At 45.4% G+C, this 21,960-nt stretch overlaps 8 protein-coding genes across 8 annotated transcripts; 6 read left to right on the forward strand and 2 right to left on the reverse strand.

Moving 5' to 3' along the window:
• Positions 1-1,406: 1,406 nt before the first annotated feature.
• Positions 1,407-2,683, forward strand: PGRI_070780 (uncharacterized protein; the record flags this gene model as incomplete). The annotated part of the gene is made up of 4 exons (XM_040794792.1): positions 1,407-1,601; positions 1,660-1,696; positions 1,755-2,199; positions 2,260-2,683. The coding sequence occupies 4 exons, from the start codon at positions 1,407-1,409 to the stop codon at positions 2,681-2,683; spliced, it is 1,101 nt and encodes a 366-aa protein (XP_040648033.1).
• A 369-nt stretch (positions 2,684-3,052) lies between these two features.
• On the reverse strand, positions 3,053-4,495 carry PGRI_070790 (uncharacterized protein; the record flags this gene model as incomplete). Its single annotated transcript, XM_040794793.1, has 4 exons — positions 3,053-3,164; positions 3,217-3,554; positions 3,604-4,304; positions 4,351-4,495. 4 exons carry the CDS (start codon positions 4,493-4,495, stop codon positions 3,053-3,055), a joined length of 1,296 nt encoding a protein of 431 aa, XP_040648034.1.
• Positions 4,496-5,697: 1,202 nt separating this feature from the next.
• On the forward strand, positions 5,698-6,222 carry PGRI_070800 (fungal specific transcription factor domain-containing protein; the record flags this gene model as incomplete). Its single annotated transcript, XM_040794794.1, has 1 exon — positions 5,698-6,222. The coding sequence occupies one exon, from the start codon at positions 5,698-5,700 to the stop codon at positions 6,220-6,222; it is 525 nt and encodes a 174-aa protein (XP_040648035.1).
• A 423-nt stretch (positions 6,223-6,645) lies between these two features.
• On the forward strand, positions 6,646-7,334 carry PGRI_070810 (uncharacterized protein; the record flags this gene model as incomplete). The annotated part of the gene is made up of 3 exons (XM_040794795.1): positions 6,646-6,660; positions 6,718-6,742; positions 6,811-7,334. The coding sequence occupies 3 exons, from the start codon at positions 6,646-6,648 to the stop codon at positions 7,332-7,334; spliced, it is 564 nt and encodes a 187-aa protein (XP_040648036.1).
• A 27-nt stretch (positions 7,335-7,361) lies between these two features.
• PGRI_070820 (Amino acid/polyamine transporter I) lies at positions 7,362-9,374 on the reverse strand (the record flags this gene model as incomplete). The annotated part of the gene is made up of 7 exons (XM_040794796.1): positions 7,362-7,535; positions 7,582-7,860; positions 7,921-8,387; positions 8,442-8,793; positions 8,844-8,982; positions 9,041-9,080; positions 9,137-9,374. The coding sequence occupies 7 exons, from the start codon at positions 9,372-9,374 to the stop codon at positions 7,362-7,364; spliced, it is 1,689 nt and encodes a 562-aa protein (XP_040648037.1).
• Positions 9,375-10,321: 947 nt separating this feature from the next.
• On the forward strand, positions 10,322-11,118 carry PGRI_070830 (putative 2-haloalkanoic acid dehalogenase; the record flags this gene model as incomplete). The annotated part of the gene is made up of 2 exons (XM_040794797.1): positions 10,322-10,926; positions 10,989-11,118. 2 exons carry the CDS (start codon positions 10,322-10,324, stop codon positions 11,116-11,118), a joined length of 735 nt encoding a protein of 244 aa, XP_040648038.1.
• A 430-nt stretch (positions 11,119-11,548) lies between these two features.
• PGRI_070840 (NAD(P)/FAD-dependent oxidoreductase) lies at positions 11,549-13,933 on the forward strand (the record flags this gene model as incomplete). The annotated part of the gene is made up of 6 exons (XM_040794798.1): positions 11,549-11,795; positions 11,857-12,146; positions 12,200-12,782; positions 12,840-13,095; positions 13,389-13,470; positions 13,523-13,933. The coding sequence occupies 6 exons, from the start codon at positions 11,549-11,551 to the stop codon at positions 13,931-13,933; spliced, it is 1,869 nt and encodes a 622-aa protein (XP_040648039.1).
• Positions 13,934-19,991: 6,058 nt separating this feature from the next.
• On the forward strand, positions 19,992-21,800 carry PGRI_070850 (MIP/aquaporin family protein; the record flags this gene model as incomplete). Its single annotated transcript, XM_040794799.1, has 2 exons — positions 19,992-20,024; positions 20,097-21,800. 2 exons carry the CDS (start codon positions 19,992-19,994, stop codon positions 21,798-21,800), a joined length of 1,737 nt encoding a protein of 578 aa, XP_040648040.1.
• Positions 21,801-21,960: the final 160 nt, after the last annotated feature.

The following is a 21,960-nucleotide window of genomic DNA, read 5'->3' on the forward strand; positions in this document are numbered from 1 at the left end:
AATCGGGCAATATCCGCTCCCCGACTGGCCAGAATATCTGTCACGTATTCTTCCATTCCGGTTCGAGAGAGAATATATAGGCATGTCCTTCCTAGCTCGTCTCTTACGCCATTAGCGGATATAACTACTGTGGGTATTTAATGGCCGATGCTCGTTGAGACGCATTCAAATATCCATTGTTCACCATCCGGGTAAGGGCATCTGCCACCCAACTTTGGCAGTTCCAACCCGCGTCTGCAGGTCTGTTTTTCACTGGGATAGCGACGTGGATGGTGCCATATCGGTGGGCATAACCCTTATGCTTAAGTTCCATTCGTTCCCATCTCAACCCAATTTTCTCCGATGCGAACTCTAGATCGAACGTATGATGTGCAGGGGATCCACCTATGGCACTCTACTGCCGAGGTAAGATCGAGGGTCCTTGGAATTCTTATGAGGTTTTGAGTTTTTTTTAAAACTAGAAGATCTATAGGAAAAAAAAATTGTGGACTTTCCTAGAGCTGATATAGACATATCTGATAGTCTTAGGAAAGATACTGGAGTCTAAGTTAGACATGCTGTCTCAGTCATATAGAATAAAATATGAAGAAAGGGAACATGTTAATGAATTTTAGAGCCAGTGTGCCTTCGATGGATCCATTTTTTTGAAATTTCAAAACAACGTACGATGTTCCGCTAACATCCATATTAACATCTTGGGGAATCTAGACTCTCATAAGTGCGGCAATTATCCCCCGAAATATGGACCCCTATTACTAGAAAGAATAATAGAGAAGCAGAGATAAAAAAAATGACATAAAAACGATGATGTTCAATAGAGGAATGAATCAAGTTCATTGCCCTTTAATTTTACCTGTCAAATGTTTGACAGTGCGGCAAAGCGGTAGTTTGATCCACTTGGGCTTTGTATAGATGAAGACTCCACCAGTGGGTGTCAAAGTCCATAGACTCGATTCTTTTTTGATTATTTTATTTTCATTGGATGAAAAATTTGATATTTTTACTTGGAATATCTTGGAAGTTGCTTGACATTGAATCTTATAACGTGAATAAACTTTCCAGCCTCAACTCTTAGTTATCATTTTAACACATTTGGTAGTGTCTTCAGTATGAACATTCTTGCAAATTTCATTTCCGTTTCCCTTGCACAATACTATGTATAAATAGGTCTAGATCAACGGGATATTTTGATATTTTCATTTCTTCACCTCGGGAGACCAGACCCATACTGACCCTTGGTACCATTCATTCTCTAACTGCTGCCAGATTAACCCGATATGGGCCGAGGGTTTGATATTTAAATAGTAAATAGACCCCCCGTCCCCCCCCCAAATATCGAGAGATATTCTACTGGAATAATCTCACAGATTCATCAATTCACACATGCTCCATGTTCATTCATTTCAATGAAAGCCACAGGGGATTTTGGCCCTGCGCCTCCAGGCATTGACCTGGCCGAGAATCAGCAAACCCAGATGCTCGGGGCAGTCATTACTCTGATGATCATTGGAACCCTGGCGGTTCTTTTACGCGTATATACACGGGCAAAGACAACCCAGACACATTTCGGTCTTGATGACTTTTTGATCTTTGCTGCTTTGGTGAGTCTGCACATGGTTATACTAATCCCTTGATCGTGTAGCTTACCTATCTTTTTAGTGGTTCGCTTACGGCACTGGTATATGCGTGATCATCAGTGAGTAAACCCCAATTATAGGTAACATTTCGTCCTTACTGACTCATTCTCTGTAAAGGTATCAAATACAAAAACGGATGGCATCAACAAGCCCTCACTGATTCCGAATTCATCTCGCTCTGGAAGCTCCTATTCGCGCATGTTTTCATCTACTGCACAACGGTCACTTTGACCAAATCCTCCATCATCATGTTCTATCGTCGCATCTTTAACCTGCGCTGGTCCTTATATTACGCCATGGCCATCATTATAGGCTACTTCGTCGCTGTCATTGTCACCATCGCGGCCGCATGTCGTCCTACATCATATTTTTGGGAGCAATACACAGACCCCACGGCTGAAGGGACTTGCATAGACGTTCCTCAATTCTTCTTGATCAATGGCATTGCCTCTGTCGTGATTGATGTCATGATTCTGTGTGTTCCAGCTCCTATTATCTGGAGATTGCAAATGCCCAAGTCCCAGCGTGTTGCAGTGACTAGTATATTACTGCTTGGTGGATTGTGAGTCAATCTTCCATACGTCTTGAATTTTAGAAAACATGCTAATAAAAACCACTATAGTGTCTGTATTGCCGGTGTCGTTCGCGTTATTTTCTTGCACAAACATACCCAGTCTGAAGATCCATCTTGGACAATCGCCCCTGTCTTCGTGTGGTCATGCGTTGAACCTTTTATTGGAATTGTCTGCGCTTGTCTACCAACGTTTTCACCCTTGTTCCGCCGCTGGTGGGCCATTTTGGGTATCAAGCAGTCAGCTACCAAGAAACAAGGAGATTGCTATGATTCAGGGGGCACCAAAACCCATCGTTCGAGACAACACGCATCTGAAGATGAGGAGGATAGCCCCCATGGTGATGAAGTCCAATTAACCAGCTTCCCTGGTTGGCCATTGAACTTCTTGCGTGGAAAAGGTAGTAAAGATGATGTGGCTCCTTCTAGAATTCAGATTAAAGACGAGGTCACCATCTCGTTCTCTGTGAATTAAGGACCTACACCACGACAAAATAAGAGAAAAATGTATATAAAAACACAACTAATAAAAACATCTGAAAATACTACATAAAGACTATCCAGTAGGGCTACCAGAAAGAAGGACATCAATAGTTGACAACTTGGATTGTTACAGTAATTTGACAAAATAATGGTACACTTACACACGATAGCATAGTGAAAAGTTGACAAAGATCAAGATGCCCGCAAGTCCACCATCCGTCGAACTTGCGCAACTTCATCGCCCACACAAATGAATCCAGCAACCCCCTCGCAATGATAGTCAGTCGGATCACAAAAGCCCAAGACGGAGCATGAGCAAATACTCACGCAAGGCTCTTGCCGCTCACAAGAGCCAAAACCCTTAGGAAATCGTCATGTTTTGAATCCCCAACATCAATTCAAACTCGCCTCCATCCAATGTCGGCGGATTGGGGTATCGACACTCCCGGACCCCGATGAGGTACTCCACAACTCTGTGATATTATTAGTACACATGTCAGGTTCAAAATAGATAAGCATTCATACCTGCTGTGAAACGCGGTTGGGAAGTAACATCTGAAGCTTCCATCGTGATCCTCTTCCATGTGCAGCCAACCTTTGGTGATGCACGATAACATAGCCTCATTCTGTGGGTCGAACGGAAGGCCTATCGCCCCGAGGAACTCAGCCTGGCAAAGAACTTGGAACTCCTGTTCAGGGGGGTAAAAGGTTTCAGCCGAAAGTGGAAGACCTGCGAAGTCAACAATCTTCGCGATGGTTGCCTCCAGGACACCGCGGATCTGGAAAAACCGTGCAACTTCATATTCATCCAAGCTGATCATGTCATTCATGTCATCGTCCTGTGCGTAAAACGATTCATACCACTGGCAAGATGTTAGCATGACTGAACAAGAATGATGGAGAGTCACATACCATATCGCAGAGACCCATGAATGCAGTGATCAATCCAGGCTGTCCCTCGGTTAAGCCAAAGATTCTATCTTTTAGCACCTCGCAGATTTTGTAATCGTTGCCTCGATTCTGGAGATGAATTTCAACGTAGTGATCGAACTCTTCGCGGGTGTAGAAAATAGTGATCTCCTCGACAAAACGCTGAGACAAGAAGAGACGCTGCCTCTTATCGAATACCAGCAGGTCACTTCCTATGTTTTGTGGCATAATACCCTTATCCGGGGTACCGAATGCACTGAACATACAGAAGCTGGGTCCTACAAGGTGCGCGAGATTGTCTTCATTCGCCCTATTGATAAGCAACCATAGCTCAGAGTTATTGTAAGTCATGTGCGCATCGTCGATGAGGAACACAAAAGAGTGGCGCATAAGGGTGAGGGGAGATACCGGATAACCTTGGGCCTGACAGGCGTCGGCCAGATACTGTAGCACCGAGGGACCACCCTCTAGACTAAGGGGGAATCGTCTGATAAAAACCGACATAACTCCCTGTCCTCGGAGGAAGGTATGCAGAGATTTGGCGAGAAAGGTTTTTCCTGCGAAGGGGGTGCCACGGGCAAGCACCACTCTTTGTTCATAGAGAAGGTTGGCAAGCTTTCTCACGGTTTGGTGTCTCGGTATGAGAACCTGATTAGCATAAGGATCATGTGGGTCGATTTGGTCTAAAAAGGGTTAGCATGAATTTGATAAAGAGAAGAAATTACTTACGCCCAATTCTGAAGTGATTTCTGAGTGGATGGCCACACTCCATGCAAGTTGCATATGAAGCTTCGGAGGCATTGGACTGGCCTCGGCCAAGGCAAGGGCAGCTGTAAGTGCCGTTGCCACTCCAGTAACATGCTCCAGCTGTCATGTTGTGCGTCAGAAATCAGGTCAAATGCAGTTGAAGTTATTATGGATGTTGAATCAAACGAGTAGTGGATGCGTCACGTTGCAAAGGCTTATGCAGAGACACGGGGTGGATGGGGTAGAAATGAGAGAGAAATGAAAGAATGTGAAAAGGTGAGAGAAGAAGTGAATGAAAGACAGGAAGAGAGAGGGGGAAGGGGCGCAAACATAAGACGCGAAGAAAAACAAACGAACGCGCATGTGTCGTACGTTTTTTGTTTGTATCAAGTTATCGCTATGACGATAATCAGATATCAAACAGGTGTTTATTCCTATTGTTATTCCCCATCTATCCATGTCTATTCCGTCTATCATTTTATATACTTCGGCTATGATTTGATTGGCTGAACCCCGCAAATTCATCCGATAAGAGATAACGACCATATCCCCTGTTTCTTCCCAGGGAGGTCTCCTTAACATTCACCAGACTTTACTGGTGTCTATCTACTCTTTCCATGAACCTCGATAGCGAACCAAATCATGGCACGAAGCGTAAACGTGGGGAGAGGAGACGCGCTTCCCTAGCGTAAGTATACCGCTTGACCTAATTCGGCACTTCAAATTGACAATCCTCAAAAAGTTGCGAGACATGCAGAAAGCAGAAAGAGAAGTGTGAGGGGGGTCAACCCTGCTGGAGATGCCAACGACTAGGTCGATCATGCCATTTTCAAGGCCAGCCGGTTCCAAGAACGACATCCCCTTCCTCCTCCGTCCCCGTTGCATCTATATCAAGAGACGAGAATCGGCGAATAGAAAGTCTGGAGCATATTGCTCGCCATTTCCTTGGGGATGTACCTTTGGACGAGGCGAATATTGGCCATATTGCGGAGAAATTACGAAGCTCAACGAATACCAGCCTGTCGGAAACTGCTTTGGATATCAATGAGTCCTTCGACGTTCATTTCGTATCAAATAATGTGGCACATTACGCGGGGGAATTTTCTCATTGGACTTTTTCCCAAAAGCTACGCCGCAAAACGAGCTGTCAAATAGAACAGCTTGGTTCAAAAGTCGGTATCTTTTTCCAGAAGAATCTCAAGCGTGTCTGACAATTCACAGCAGGTCAAAGAATACTGGCGACCAACCCAGCTTCAATCTTCACCCGACCTTATAGTAGAGGCGTTAAGGCATTTACCACCGAGGCCTATTGCCGACTTCCTCGTCACCATGTTCTTCAAGTACGCTGAGATCAACTCCTTTTACATGGAGCGGAAATGGATCGAAGAGAAGGTCGCCATCTGTTATAGCTCGACAACTACATATTCAGCCATCGATTTTCCTTGGGTATGCTGTGTTCTTGTTGTTCTGGCTATTGGTACTCAGGTAGCCCATATGGAGGACGGAAAACTAGAGCCCACTTCAGAGATCACCGAGGAACTCAACTTGTGCTCCGAGGACTCAGTCGGGCTAATCTTTTACCACGCGGCATGCAAGCTTATTCCAGATGTTCTTTTGGTTGCCTCTCAGGAAAGTGTGCAAGTGTTTTTGCTTCTCGCCACATACTCACTGCCTGTTTCCACAGGTGGCCTTGCATACACATATTACGGTCTTGCAATGAAGATGGCGATTCAAAATGGGATGCACCGCAAATACCAAGGCGGTAATTGTGACCCTAGAATCATCGAAATCAGGAATCGTTTATTTTGGACAACATACACTGTTGAAAAGTACGATATCCAAGTGGCATCTTAGAGGAAAACTAATATTCACCTTCATAGATATATCTGCATCTTGCATGGGCGCCCTATGTCAATCGCACAGTCAGAAATTAACGCTGATATGCCAAGGGACTGTTCTTCCTTTGAGTCCCCACGATTTGCTAACTTGATCGCGTTTCATAAATTGATTTCATACTTGGGAGAGGTCTCTGAAACACTGTGAGTGAATAAAATGTGGAACCAGTTCATCGACGAGACTGATACTTCAATAGTGCACAATTTAAAAAATGCCCCAAAAGGCTTCTCTCTGATTATTTAGAACGGCTGTTGCAGTTGAGGGCAAATATCAAGCAGTGGTGGGACTCACTGCCAGCGACTGAAGAATGCCGAGACCTATGCTCGCAAGGCCCAAATTTTCGACAAAACTCGCATCTCAGACTATGCTATTTACTCATATATGTCTACATGGGTCGTGCGTTTATATTTGTTGATGACAGAAAAGAACCAAGTGAGGCTATACTTGGTGCAGATCATGATTCAGGACGGACGCGTCGGTCAGTCTTGGTGGATGACTGCGTATCAAGTGCTTTGGACATTCTCAACACTCTACAATCTTTATCAGACCACGTCGGTCTTTGCCGCGCTTCTTACAATGAGTTTGGTGCTTGTCGTGCTGCTATTTTGGTCATTCTTGCAGAAAGCCTCAATTCGGGGAGGTCCCAAAGACTTCAAGATGGCCTACACCGTGGAATGGGCCTCATACGACAGATGGTTGGGGGAAGCTCTTCCCAATCCGAGATATCATACCTTGAGTCTATCGAAGCAGCTATCAGCCAGCTTCTAGCCGTCCCTGAAGAAGACTCCGTTCTTCAGTCCCGAAGCGATCAAAGTTCTATCTCTGCCTATTCAAAGTTCAAAGACTGGACACAGTCACTCAAGAAGGACAAATCTGCAAGTGGAAATGTGGAACTGTCTTCCTTCAGTCCGTTGTCGCATCTTACTCCTGGTACCGAAGCTTTTGCGAATCCAGAGCTGAATGATATGACGGCTTTCTTTGATCCCGATTGGTCAAACGGTGATTTCGACTTCGATACGTATAATCTTTCATCTCCGTCAAGATTATGTCACATTGAGATACGTAAATAGAATTAAGAGTCTTCCTCGCTGCTTTCCCTATCCAAATACCATATACTGAACACGCTTTTTCCAAGTTTCCCGATTGTTCTTCTCTGGATCCCGCTCAGCATCTTCAGCTGCAATAGCATTGATCAGGTCCTGCTCATCAAACGCCCTAGCTGGACCAAAGTCCATGTCAATCGGCTTGACTATCTTTGTTTTGAAATACCACTACAAAAGTCAGATCTCGATCGCCAACCATAACTGAAGCACTCACCTTGTATGCAAAGTAATCAAAGAAGAACAAAGGGGCCGCGAGATAAGAAGAGAAGAAGCTCTTCACCGAACCCTTTTCTCCGAACGGCCAGCAGGCCAGGTAGAATTGACAGCCAAAGACAAACACCACAATGGTGAGACTGATGTATTGCGCCCACGGGGTGAGGAGACCTTTAAACGGAAGTGCGCTGAGATCCTTGCCTTGGGCTCGAAGACCTTGCCGGAAGCGAAGATGAGCAATATAAATGCAGCCCCATTGGAAAAGCGTGGCTATTGCCACCTACATCAAATTGTCAATAACTCCCCACGAAGTCTCTATCTCTCGGCTGGGTGTTCTTACCAAGGCTGAAAACCAACCATACACCATAACTCCCACGCTGTTGCAGTTTAGATAGCCCAGCCCGCCACCGAGGCCCAAGCTGATAACCAGGGACACATATGGCCGACCTTGTGAGTCCTTTCTTCCGAAGAACGGATGGATGATGTTTAGATCAGCGAGCGCTGTCAAACTTCGACTTGCGATATAGACACTGGTAATGCCACAGCTGATGACACTAAGGAAGATGAACCCGTTGATAGCGTGTGCCAAACCATAAACGTCCGCCCGCTTGATTGCAATGACAAAAGGACTACCCAGTGTCCCGCTAGCGTTGACAAGATCGGCGTCATTGGATGGAACACACATTCCGACGAGCCAGATATTGACCACGAAGAAGGTAAACATTCTCCAAAACACAGGTCTAACTGTCTTCTTGATCGTGCGACGTGGATCGGCTACTTCGCCAGCTATAACAGCAATATGCTCGCCTAACTTCAGTCAGTATAATCTCCTCGATTTGTTTCAGATCTCAAGAGCCATACCGCCGCCAAAACTAAATGCCGCCTGTACGAACGCTTTAGCAATACCCTTTATTCCATTATTGAAAGCCCCTGGGTTCTTCCAATATCGGAACTCGATTGGGCCGTTTGTTGCTGGTATTCCTCCCGATGTCATGATGAACATAAAGAATATCATCAAGATAACTGCAAGGCACTTCACAAACGACATATAATACTCAATATAGCCGTATACTCGCACATGGAACATGTTTGCCAGAGCGAAGACCACCAGAAATATAGTGATATATGCCGCGAGCGGCACGACATCTGCCCCGGGCCAGAATTTCAAGACGGATATGGCTGCTGTTATCTCTGCTGGGATTATCATCACCCACTTTATTGCGTCAATATATACGACCTTCATATTTTGAAAGGTTGACATACCGCAAACCAGAAGTTGACACCAATTGCAAAGCCGAATGCCGGATCCACATATTCAGCGCATTGGCGGATAAACCCGCCATGGATAGGTTTGTATGCGGTCATCTCGCCGATTGAAGAATACTGGGCGTACACGATCATCCTTCCCAAACAGTGTCAGTTACAAGAGTGCAAGATTGGAGTGTTCTGGAGTACCCTACGCTGTGATCGTATAGGTAAGTGCCATACCAGCAGGACCGGCTACCTAATGTCAATACCTGCATATTTTACGTCTTGAGATGTATAATCTTACTTACCATAATACAATGCCTGTCCAGTTCCCACCCAGAGACCAGTACCTATGCCAGCGCCAAAGGTCATCATCATGATTTGGCGCCTAGTCAAGGAACGATGGTACCCAGCATCGTCCGTCGCAGAGAGGACAACAGTGCTACCATGACGTTCAGTTCCTGAGCTCGCCGAGCGTTCTATGTCAAGTGTCTCGCTTGTTTTGAGATCGGTTGCGTTCTTCGTTTGCATTGGAGATTCCCTCATGTTGACTGCGTGAGTCGGAGATGAGAGGTTTTTTTACACAGGAAACCAATAGAAAGAAATACTTACCATTGATATATCTGAGATTTAGTCAAGGCCAAGTCTATCCTTATCGTTATCATCGGTCTTGTATTCCCGGCGGGAGCAATATCAGACTTCCCGCCGGCATTGCATTTGACCGGCTAGTGTCTTGGGGTTATGTATATAACAATTTACTTGTAATTACTAGTATATTAGTGAAGGATTATAATTACCAATTTAAGTAACCTATCAAATATGTAATATAGAAAGAGTAGATCAATCAGGAGTATCACGGATATCAATCGAGTTTCTAAGAACGAACTACAATGCCTGTCTATGTCCCGGGAATAAGGTATAATGCACTTAAAATCTCTAGAGAGATTGATGGTATATCATTTGTTGTGTTGGTGTCTAACAATCACAGGCATCTCATCGGTCTATCAAAACCTAACTAAGTCCGTAGTTCCTACTTGCTATTATGGGCACATATATCGACCATAAGCCGGATGCAGAATCTAGTAAGTGAAAAGATATATATAGAAAAGTTGTTTGCACAAAGCCCTTTTTCGCCTTCATTTTGCCGTCGACCTATCTAAACAGAATGATATCTGAGAACTATGGACTCACTATGTATACGTTGTACTCATACTCCTTGTTATCACTAGTAATAGTAAATGTATTACCAGCGAGACTATCATTTATAGTTATGTATGATCTACGCTGATTATAGCCGGTGCGGGGTTGGATTTGTAGTTCTCCAAAGTCCGAGATAAGTTCAATAAAGACCGGTTCATTACTTATCTGATCTATTCTTCTTTATCTACCTTTAGATAAATTGACATCCTTCCTCTTACAAAACGTGCTTCAGCATAACAATATCTTTCCTTTCCCAAACCCCCAATATACAGCTTTAACATCAAGACCCAATCATGTCCTCATCCAAACACGTTGTCTTCGACATCGTTGGTACCCTCGTTTCCTACGATCATGTTTTCGACGCCATTGATACCCGTCTGGGAGATCGATTGCGTGCAGAAGGAATCAAGCCCCGTCTACTAGGATACACATGGATGGAAGCAGCAGAACGGGAATATACCAATCTGAGTCTGGCACAAAGCTATGTCCCCTTTGGCCAGGTCTTCCGTGCACTCTTCTACCGCATGCTGTGGATGGCTGGCATCGCTGAGCCACGAACCTGGGCCTCGCCCGAAGATCTAGAGTACATTATGGCGGAATACCAACTTCTCAAATTCCGTCCCGGAGCAGCAGAATGTGTTCAGAAGCTGCGTGATGCCGGCTTCACGGTGTGGGCTTTTACCGCCGCTGATATCAACCGTGTTGGGGGCTATTTCAAGAACGCAGGTGTTGAGCTTCCTGCAGAGAACTTGCTGTCTTGTGATGATGTCGGTGTCGGTAAGCCTGACTTGGCAGCTTATCGCCCCTTGTTGGAGAAGCTGAAGTCGGAGAATGATGGGAAGACCCCTTGGTTTGCGGCGGCCCATATGTGGGATGTCTCTGCGGCGAGAAAGGCTGGGTATGTGTTTCATCTTTGAGTCATGAGCTACCAAGGCTTATTACTGACATATTACTATACAGATTCAAGGGAGCATACTGCTCTGTGTGGGAGAAAGAGTCCTTGTCGGAACTCTTTGGAGACATGGATGTTATGGATGAGACTCTACCAGGAATGGCGGACAAGATCATTGCCCACCAGGCGTCGTCTTGAGTTTTCGTATTTAGTCTAGCAGCTATCTAAATCAAGCCCATTTTGTGCACTTGCAAATATTTGGAGTAATATAGCATTTACCACTAGACCGTAACAAAAGACAAAATATATTGTGTATGGTCCGCTATTTCTTATTCTAGCTGGAAATAATTTCCATGTTCAACCTCAATTCATATTTTTTATCCCTTGCCTCTTCAAATCTCAAACAACCCCTCAAATGACCTCAGTTAACTCCTCAAATTGCTCGATCCCCCGCAAAATCGAAGTGCTATCACTGCAGTCGGCCTATCGTTTAGCGGGACCGGGAAAGTTACCGGTGGAAAAGCCGCCGGGAGAGGCGAACACCGTCCTTAGTCCCCAATGCTCAATATCAATAAATGCCAAATAATTCAATGTTCCTTTTTCCAATTATATCGCTAATTGTCTTATCATGGAATCGAATACCCCCGTCCCAAATGGGATGACGTCATTCTGGCGGACAGATCCTCACTTTCTAGACAGCCATCGATCGACCGAATTTCTCCCTCAGGAGTGCGATATCGTCGTCATAGGAGCTGGATATGCAGGTGCATCTGTCGTACACCATATCCTTGATCAAATCACCCCCGGGTCAAAACCACCTTCGATTGTGATTTTGGAGGCTCGACAGGCTTGTTCCGGTGCTACTGGTCGAAATGGTGAGATTGGGAAAGTCACAAATGAGAAACTTCGCTAAATTTTTGCTTTTGTTTATTGTAGGAGGACACATGAAACCTGATGTCTATAATGGTATTGCTGGCTTGGCCGCTGATCATGGCGTCGAGGCTGCTGCTGAGGTTGCCGCTTTCGAGGCTAAGCATGTCCCATTTCTCAAAGAGTTCATCGAAAAGGAAAATATAGACTGTGAATACACAGTCACAAAGGCTATCGATGTTCAACTGTCTCGTGATCATAGCGCAAGAATCAAGGAGGGATACGAAAAGTTGATCAAGATGGGATGTGAGCCAACGGCAAAGGCAAAATATATCCCCAGCGATGAGGCAGAGAAGGTTAGCATATGTTGAATCATCATCTGTGGAGATATTGACCATTAATATCTCAGTTCTCTGGAGTCAAAGGGGCACAGGGATGTTTCACATATGATGCCGGTCACATTTGGCCATACAAATTCGTGCTGCATCTTCTAGAAAGGGCAATCGCACAAGGTGTGAATCTACAGACACACACACCGGTATCTGCAATGACACAGTCTACTTCCTCAACATCGGGCCATTCCTGGACAGTGAATACTGCCAGGGGCTCTATCGCCGCCAAGACAGTGGTTTTAGCGACAAATGCCTATACGTCGTCCCTGGCCCCTCAGTATAAGGACAAGATTATCCCTGTCCGAGGAACATGCAGTCGAATTATTGTTCCTCCGGGTAATACCGCTCCTCGTCTAACAAATACTTACACCCTGCGCTGGAATAACTGGAATTATGACTACCTTATCCCTCGCGCTGATGGGAGTATAGTCGTTGGTGGTGCTCGCCCGACTTTTATCAATGATCTGGACAGTTGGTACAATGTCAGTGATGACAGCTCAGTACTTGAACCTGCCGTTCGATACTGGGATGATTATATGCAGCGCAATTTTGTTGGCTGGGAGAATAGCCACGCTTATACAGACAGAGTCTGGACAGGGAGTACGTTGCTCAATTTATAAGACCATTAGGCTGGCCAAGCTAACAAATTATCGATAGTTATGGGATATTCGACAGATGGACTGCCGCATGTTGGTCCTATCCCAGGACAGAAAGATCAGTATATCATCGCTGGTTTCACGGGACATGGTATGCCACAAATCTTCCTAGCGGCTGAGGGCCTGGCCAAAATGATACTTAATGTTGATTTTGCACAAACTGGGCTCCCACGGTTGTTCGAGTCTACTCAATCCCGGCTTGACAGTCGTCAGAACAAGATATTTGCTAGCACCCCCGGGAAAGCGCAAGCAAGATTGTGAGTTGGATTTTAAATCCACTACTAGATTATGTAAATATCTACACAATGTACTTGACTACCTTACATGGGAATTGGTCGAAGTTTCCTTTTTTGGGAAGACTTTGATGCCATCCATGGATCACAACCAACTATTCCCTTTTTAGATTTGTAACTTATATTTGGCTTTCTTCTCCTCTTACCTCAACTCAACTCTCAACTTATTTCATACCCAGCTAAGCAAACACAATTACTCGAACTCCATTCAAGATGAACCATCCTTCGATTTCTGAAGTCTCGCTTCAACACTCCAGGCAGTACTCTGACCATGTGGAGGAACGCTATACAACTGTGCAGAATATGGGGGGTCCAATCATTGAAGCAACTCTCGAGCAGGTATCTATCACAATCGTCCGACATGGAGCAACTACTAAACAGCAAGTTCCAGACCCGGTTCTATGCAGAGACGAGCCGCTTGCGGGCTGGGCTTGGGGCTTCTGTAACCCGAACGGGCGAAAACAGCATCGAGAGAAGCGATCAAGAGATTCGTTGGCAATACAATGGCCACAATGACCGCAATGGCAAACAAGAGGGCATCGAAAGCCTGACGGAGTCCGAAGATGACTACGACCTCGAGGAAGGTCAATCTGATCTCGAGGAAGATGAATTTGGCCCCGAGGGACAGGAGTTTGAGTACGGGGGAGATTTATTTGACTATGATGGAAATGTGGTTGGCTATGATGACTACCTCGGAGATCATTTTGAAATCGAGGAGACAGGTGAACATGAGGACTACGACGACTACATGGGAGACCATTTTGAAATCGATCATGCAGGTGAATGGGAGTGTGAAGAGTAAAGTGACAAAGGGGGCCATGATCATGCAGGAAAACAACCCAAGTGACAGGAAGAGAGGGAAAGGATGAACGGTATATCAAATTACGGAAGGTCTATGGATGGGATTTTTATTGAAAGAATATTATATCACTCTGACGCTCTTACATATATCGCTATACAGACCTCGCTACAATATCAGGATTCCTTTTCATATATCTATGACCTGAGTCCTAACAATACAACATTGAAGTGTTAATCTGTCATCGGATGGATGTCTATCCAAGGAACTTGTTCCTCTTTCGTTCTTTAGTATATTAGGAGGGTTTAGAGAATCAGTCAATACCATCGCTTCATCATCTCCTCTATCAGAATTAATCTCATGGCATATCAGTGTTCTGCGATTAAGCTTTTCCAAAAGCATTTTGAGGAAAAATGCCCTCAAAAAGGGAGATGTAGAGATCAATATTTTAGTATAAGTAAGAAATGAGGCTTTGGGTACTGTACATTTGACCACCTATGACTTTTATAGTGCCAAAAGCTTTATTTTCCTACTTGTCAGTTTACAATACATAAGAATCGGCCTTATAAACGGCCTTGTGTATGTAGTCTTTTCAGTAGTCTTTTAGTCGTCTTAGATATCATACTGTTTAGATAGTGCAAACAACTTTCCTATATATGACTTTTGATTGCACACAGCGGTATAAAAAGCTATCAACATTACCTGAAAGGGGAATCTTTTCGTATGGCCACTATACCGCTGCGTATACTCGAGACTTCCTAGACTGGAAGATTGACGACCAACTTGAAAGCCCTGCCAATGACATTAAAAAAGATCCTGATGAGAGTTACCCAACCCTCACAATTTCCTCGGTTCTTATTCAAGATATTGAGAAAATGCTCAACTTGAAATGGACTCGCAATGACACTGAGCTATCCAGTGTTTGCCCGATTATCATGTGGGCGCTAGGTCAAAGTCCTTCAAGTGAGGCAAACGTCTAGTGGGCTCGCTATGTCTACCGTGTCGTTGGAAATAGGTTTGAAGTACTTAATCCACTTGCCTACCTCATGAAGAAAGCGGCCTCGATGTCACCAACCACATCAAAATCCACATCTTGAACTCAACAAAGATCAGGGGAGTCTGACCTGATCTTTTTGACTATGACCCCAATGTGGATGATAAGATAGATCTTGAGTGATTTCGTCTCGGTTTTATTTATTTATATATTTTGCTTGGATGGTGAGCAGTCGCCCTGACATATTCTCGTTCTTGCCAAATTCAATGGTATCTCTTGTGAATAACCCGACGGGGATCGCCAACCAGCCTTTCCCCGGTCCAGTAGACTTCCCGTAGGTTGTGTAGGGGAGCTTATAGGTGGATATATAGGCCGTGGGATCCTCAGGGTCCGGGTTCGTTTCCTCGGGGATCAGATAGATAGGTATCTCCTCTTCCGTGTCCGAGGATGATTTATGCTTCTTCCGTTTCGTTTTCTTGCCCTCGACACGGGGTCGATAAAGTGGATCTTCCCTTAAAGATCCTCGAGCCGCAAAGGGTTGTGGGAGGGCTCCACTGGAATCGGAGCTGGTCTCGGTATCTTCATCGTCGGTTCTATCTTCTTCATCGCTTTCATCACTTTCACTTTCGCTGCCCTTATCGCTCGCTTCGTCTCCACTTCTATCGTCCAGGGCGTCCGAGGGATCATCCTTACCGTCAAACAGGGCGATAATTTTCTCATTCGGGGGATAGTCCGTTCTATCATCGCTAGAGATCTAGCTTTCATCTCCCAGAGGGTCGTCCGCGCTTTTTCGAGATGGGCAGCTGGCGGATTGATGGGTAAGAATTCAGGAGGCATTGCGTCGAGACACCCCAACAACGAGACACGTCAGGGCCGTATAGTAAATCCCTCCATCCTTGGGGATGAATGAGGCGACGAGATAAAGGTAGTTGCTCGAGGAGGAAGGAAAATCTAGAATTTCTGACCGCTTTTTATACCTCTCTATACAATCAAAGGTTATATAAAGAAGAGTCCTCCGCACAAAGCCTTTTTTCTGCCTTTTTGTTGCTGTCGACCTATCTAAACAGAATGATATCTGAGAAGACTACTAAAAGATAATACTGAACAAACGACTAAAAAGTCTCCTAAAAAGACCCCTGAAAAAGACTGCTAAAAAGATATCAAGGGCCTGGGTTCACCGCTCCGTGTCATGTTGTCTCAGAAAAGTACTCCTGCTTGCACGCAACCATGACACTCCAAAACACGCCCCGAGCGCGTGGCCCGCCATCCCTTCTTTTTGAGTATAGAAATAGAAGTCAACCGTGAAGCGCTCGACTCTCGGTTGAGCGAAGCACCACTCAGCGAAGTGTCACCTTCTGCTGACTCTCCAATAACACCCGGATCAACCGAAGACGAGCAATTCCTCAGCAACGCCCTGCTGCAGTCCCTGACAGCCGTTGTGGTATATACCCCGGTTCAAAAATTCGGTAAACATGAGCTCGCTCGTCATTCAGCAAAATTCTGTTCAGAAATAACTTGATGAAAGCACATACCGACAAGCTGTCACAGGCTGCTGAAGACTCAGTACAATTATCTGACTACCTAAGGCAGGCAGAATTGCCCCGTTCAAGGTCCTGATCATTATCCTGTCCAACCGCCAAAGCTACTACAGGCATAGGGAGAGATTACCGCTAATGGATCCATACGGCCCGACAGGCAAGACTGAAGCTCGACCGGAAGAGGTCCTAGGCATCTGCCCTCAAAGCTCAGCTAGCGAAGCAGCGAAGCATCACCCGTTTCGTTGACCAGAATGATGAATCGTATGATCCATCAATCTACTGATAACCGGTCCAAGGAAATCGACGCCTAGTTGACAACAATTGACAGCCGGATGTACGAGATCTCTAAAGACCTCGAACACGCTAAGGCGACAAAGCCGCGCTGCGAGATTGGCAGCGTCGAGTCCTAAAAGGCCAGGCAAAGATCAAGGAGCTCCGTGCTATAGTTGCTGGAGCGCAGTATAACATACAGCAGTATGCTCGTGTCAAGGCTGTGGAGACCCGGTTTTGAGGGCTACTCCTGCCACCCGATCGTGGGAAGCCAGCAGCCAAGCTCCCATGGCCAGGCATTTGACAATCAACCACAGAAAGTGGACAAGGGAAAAGGACGTGGTCCAAGAGTCCTTCCTACCGAAGAATGAGAATGTGATGATGATCTGATCCGGACTAGCAAACGACTAAATAATGAGTCCATGACCAAGAACCCTGTGGGATCGACGAGGACCAACTTGAAAGCACTGCTGATGATATCAAGAAAGATCTTCATGAAAACCACCCAACTCGCGGAATGCTATGAGATTTCTCGAATAAAAGAAATGGACCACACTTAGAGCGCTTCTTATTGAGCTATTTCGGCCTCCAACTTTCATTTCCCTTGTCGCTGTTCTGTCTATATAATTCTTTCAAAATATAGACTAAGATAACCATACTTGACTAGGTAGACTTATGTATCAACACGTTGAACGTGTTTTTAATCACTCAAGTCGCGGACGGCCCGCCAGGACCGTCAAACCCTAGTGGAGAACTGGCCACGCCAGACACAGGTTCGGAGATATCTGAAATTGGATGCTTCGACCCAGACCATAAAGCCGAAACCACCATCAAATCGGTCAACCGTTAATCGTTACACAAATTTGTACACTTGGGTTGACCACATGAAAGGCATCATGAGATCACACATGCGCTATTCCCTTAAGAATAGAGCCACCAATCGGTATGGTTCGGAGCTCATAGAATTTGAACAAGATTCCCTTCGCGTCTTATCGCTAGAAGATGGATGGTACAAACAGCATTTGCAACGCTGGAGGCCCCCACTCCCCGAAGTGCTCCGCACCATGGACACGACCAAGTACCCGTGGGAAGATGTGCGCTCTGCTAAAGAGCCACGAGAGTATGCGCAGGAGATGATCCGTCAGGCAAGAGCAGCCGGACGGACAAATTCGTATGAGCAATTGCTTAGATCAGGGAGATTATCGATATGTCCCTTAGATATTGACATGCGGTATGGTTTCGCGAGGCGGGAGTGTCTGTTTCATATTTAATGGGAGCAATCGAAGACATTGGAATGCGGCTCTGGAGAAAAGAATGTTGTCAGACAGGTGGATCTCGGAGATTGCAACATTGTAGATATAGCGACAATACTTACAGACATCCAAGAACAAGGCATCCGGCGCGGAAGAGCATCGCTCTTCGCGTTCCGATTGATTCATAGTATTCATCGAGATAAAGCGACAGGCCTGGAATGCACTCTGTCGGGTGTGATCGTAGGGGATGATCATCGAGAAGCCATGGATCGTATTGTAATTGGGTGTTGGATTCCAGGTCCAAATCCTCCTTTGAAAACTCCATAGTCACAGTTCCAGATGGAGCAATAGATTCCATAGCGAGCTGCAGGGGTAAGGCTTCTCAGGTTTGGTTTAGCTTGTATAACGAACCAGGTCGCAGATACCCAAGTACTCAGAGGCCATTGAGGCGAGGAGCGTGGTATAAATATTGGTCACTTAAGGTATCTGCGACGAGGGAACATTGCGCAATTGTGGAGGGAATTGCGTGAAGCACGCAATCAAGATTGGCGATTGCATTTACATGATCGTCGGGAGGAGTCGAGGTTTGTGAAATTGGCTTGTTCGAGTCAAAAAAACTGTTATATTCTAACATAGAAGGTTAATGTGTTTGCATAGGATACATGTGCAATATGTGTACAGAAGAGTAAGGGCACATCCATAGGTGTCGGATTGATCGCCCAAACGCCAAGACACGGGCACATCACCATTTTAAACAGGTGATCATGAATATTATTCTATTACTCCAAGGCTGGCTGCTTCTATCCAATAAGCTAAGTATCGTCTATAGATACCTAATGCGAGTTGAAGATCTGAGAAAGGGGAATAGCCTGAAAGAGGAAGGAGCTACCTCAAGACTACCTTGAAATACTTTCCACACTTTTGATATACCAAGGGAATCATGCTTAATTTCAAGACATCACTTTATGAACTGTACCCGTATATTGAACTTGATACTCTCCGAGAGGATATCCGGCCCATTGAGATGGGCCGTTGTTTGGCCTTATATATAGTAACGCTATTGACCTCTTCACCAAAGTTAAGTATCTTTTAATGTCAAAGGTTGTAGAAAAGTCATCTGCACAAACCCTTCGATAAAACTGGCATATCTAAACAGAATTATATCTAAGAAGACAATCAAAGAGACTACTAAAAAGACTACTAAAAAGACTACTAAAAAGACTACTAAAAAGACTACTAAAAAGACTGTATATCTTAATATTAAGTATATAGCTTTCAATATCTGCAGCTTCCCACTGCAAGGAGCTTGACGGGTCTTAACCTGCAGCTGCAGCCTCGCATGATATTTGAACTGATATTAGACCACTTCGAATAAAACAGAATCATAAATTATATTATCTCAAACGACATAATTCAAACGAACCGAGTCAAGAAAATTAATACTAAATACTAACGGAATACCCATTTGTGGAATTCCCGTAGGAGCCCAGTCAAAATCGGAACTTCAAGATCCAGAGGAAGTAGAAATCCCAAGATTTTGGAGATTCAGAGACTTAAAAGGCTGCATGTTTAACACGTTAATTGGCCGACAAAGGAAAAACAAAGCGCAGAGTCTTTCCCCTCACAACTACCCACATATATAGCAGGTAAATTAGTTATCTACATATGTAGAGATACGTAATGTTGTCAAGATACTATAATAGTTCAATGTCATCTTGCATATGCTACATGTACGGGGCCAAGGAACTGTCAAATGATATCAAGTGCTGAAATATCTCATCGATTGGGAGCTTCTGATATGCTGAGAGTATGCTCCACCTTACACATCAATTGAGGAGTAATGAAGATCTTCGGACTGGAGTAGGATTGGAATAAATTGATGAATTGTCCTCTCCTGTTAGATCGTTCAAAGTTCTTCCCAATTATCTTTGGTCTGCTTTGTTCTGTTCTTGGAAGGAACACATTTTACCCATAAACTTTTCCGATCGTCTGAGTAGGCCGCCACTATGGATGGAGAGAGTGGTCGTCCAATAGTGGGAGTGAGTCGAAGCAGGCGCCCAGAAAGGAAAAAAAAAAGAAAGAAAAAAAATATGGTCTAACATATTTTCTAGTCTGGTGCTCAGCAACAGTCATCAGCCCAGAACCGAGCTGCTAGCGATGCGGATTATATCTCACCCATGAGAATTCCCATTGAGGATGGCAGCGGTACGCGGCGATATAGCTCAGTTGGTTCGAGACACAGTAATGGCAGCGGAATACCCAGCTTGATTCCCCGTAGCACCCTTGCACAGCGCACGCAGGGCAAATTCACCCTAGCTGGACCGGACGGAATCCCCCAGCTACGGTTGGCTCAGGAACCCTTTGTCCAGCCTGGGTACGCCGATCTAAATCCATCCTATGAACAGGCTTCTAACGCCAGGCCGGTCTGGTCTCTGGCAAAGCCACTGCCCCGTGTAGTGCGGCCGAGCATGGTACCAACCAAAGATGAGCTTTTGCAGAACTTGGAAAAAGCCCAGTATCCCACGGCAAACTCACAGAGACTTGGCCTTGATGTGAACCCAAATGCTATTCAGCAGGGTCGCATTGATAAGTCTTCCAACCCGCGTAAGATAGCTGCCCAGGTTGAGGATGCTCGCTTGCAGCGTGAGAATAATTTCATGAATAAGATTCTCACGGGTGATAGCACCTCTGCGAGGACTTCACGCATGTCACGTACCTCCTCGGTCAGAGGAAGACGTCCTTCAGCCTGGGAATTGCCGCTAGATCAGCTATCCACTGTACAGGAGGGAGGCTCTCCAAACAATGGATCAGAGGAGCCACCTGAGCTCGGTGATGATCACCTAGCGAATCAAGACCTGGGTGCAAGGCTGGATGAATTGTTAGATATTCCAGAACTGGAGAAGGCAGGGTACCCCGAAGATCTGCATCCACTTGTGGAGGAACTGGTGGAGGACGAAGTGCACAACAACCATACCACCTGGTCGGTCATCCGTACACACCATCGCGAAGCTCTCGCCGAAGCTCTGGGTGTATTTGTCCAGCTCACTATGGGTTTCTGTGTCGACTTGTCCGTCACCGTCGCTAAGCAGGGCAATCCTAACACAACCGCCTGGGCATGGGGGTTGGCAACCATGATGGCAATCTACATTTGTGGTGGTATTTCCGGCGCCCATCTCAATCCAGTCGTGACCATGGTACTGTGGTTCTTCCGTGGTTTCCCTAAACGCAAGATACCCGAATACTTTGCTGCTCAGTTTCTAGCTGCCTTTTGTGCAGCTCTTGTTGCGTATGGAATCTACTACGAAGCCATTCGGAACTACCTCTATCTCAACCCCAACACTGGTATTATCAACAGCTTTGTGACAAATTCGCGTGAGGTATGGATTAGTTCTACCACGGCATTCTTCAATGAGTTTATCGGTACGGCCTTTTTGATTGTCACCATACTGGCCCTTGGTGATGACCAGAATGCTCCACCTGGAGCTGGTATGAACTCGCTGATCATTGGCTTGGTCATTACTTGTCTGAGCATGTGCTTTTCCTATCAGACCGGAGCGGCATTTAACCCTAGTCGCGACTTTGGTCCTCGGCTTGCGCTTCTTGTTATCGGTTACCCTAGCACTCTATTCACTAATTCTTACTGGCTCTATGGGCCTTGGGCTGGAGCTCTGAGTGGTGGGTTTATGGGTGCTTTCCTATATGACTTTTTCATCTTCACCGGTGGTGAATCCCCCGTCAACTACCCGCTTGAGCGTACCCAGCGCGCCATGTCCAAGAGTGGGATGAGGTGGAAGCGCCGACTGCAATTGAAGTAAAAGGTTTCACAGTCGAGTGTTGAATATTGTGTTTCTTACATTTGACTAATTGATGTTTATGTTTACATTTTGTACCTCGGTATCTTAGGATATAGTCGGTTCAAGAGGTTATATAAAGTATACCCAAGACTAGTATGATATATATATATATATATATATA

Source organism: Penicillium griseofulvum, assembly GCF_001561935.1.
Source record: "Penicillium griseofulvum strain PG3 chromosome Unknown contig_94, whole genome shotgun sequence".
In the NCBI taxonomy this organism is placed as follows: Eukaryota; Fungi; Ascomycota; class Eurotiomycetes; order Eurotiales; family Aspergillaceae; genus Penicillium; species Penicillium griseofulvum.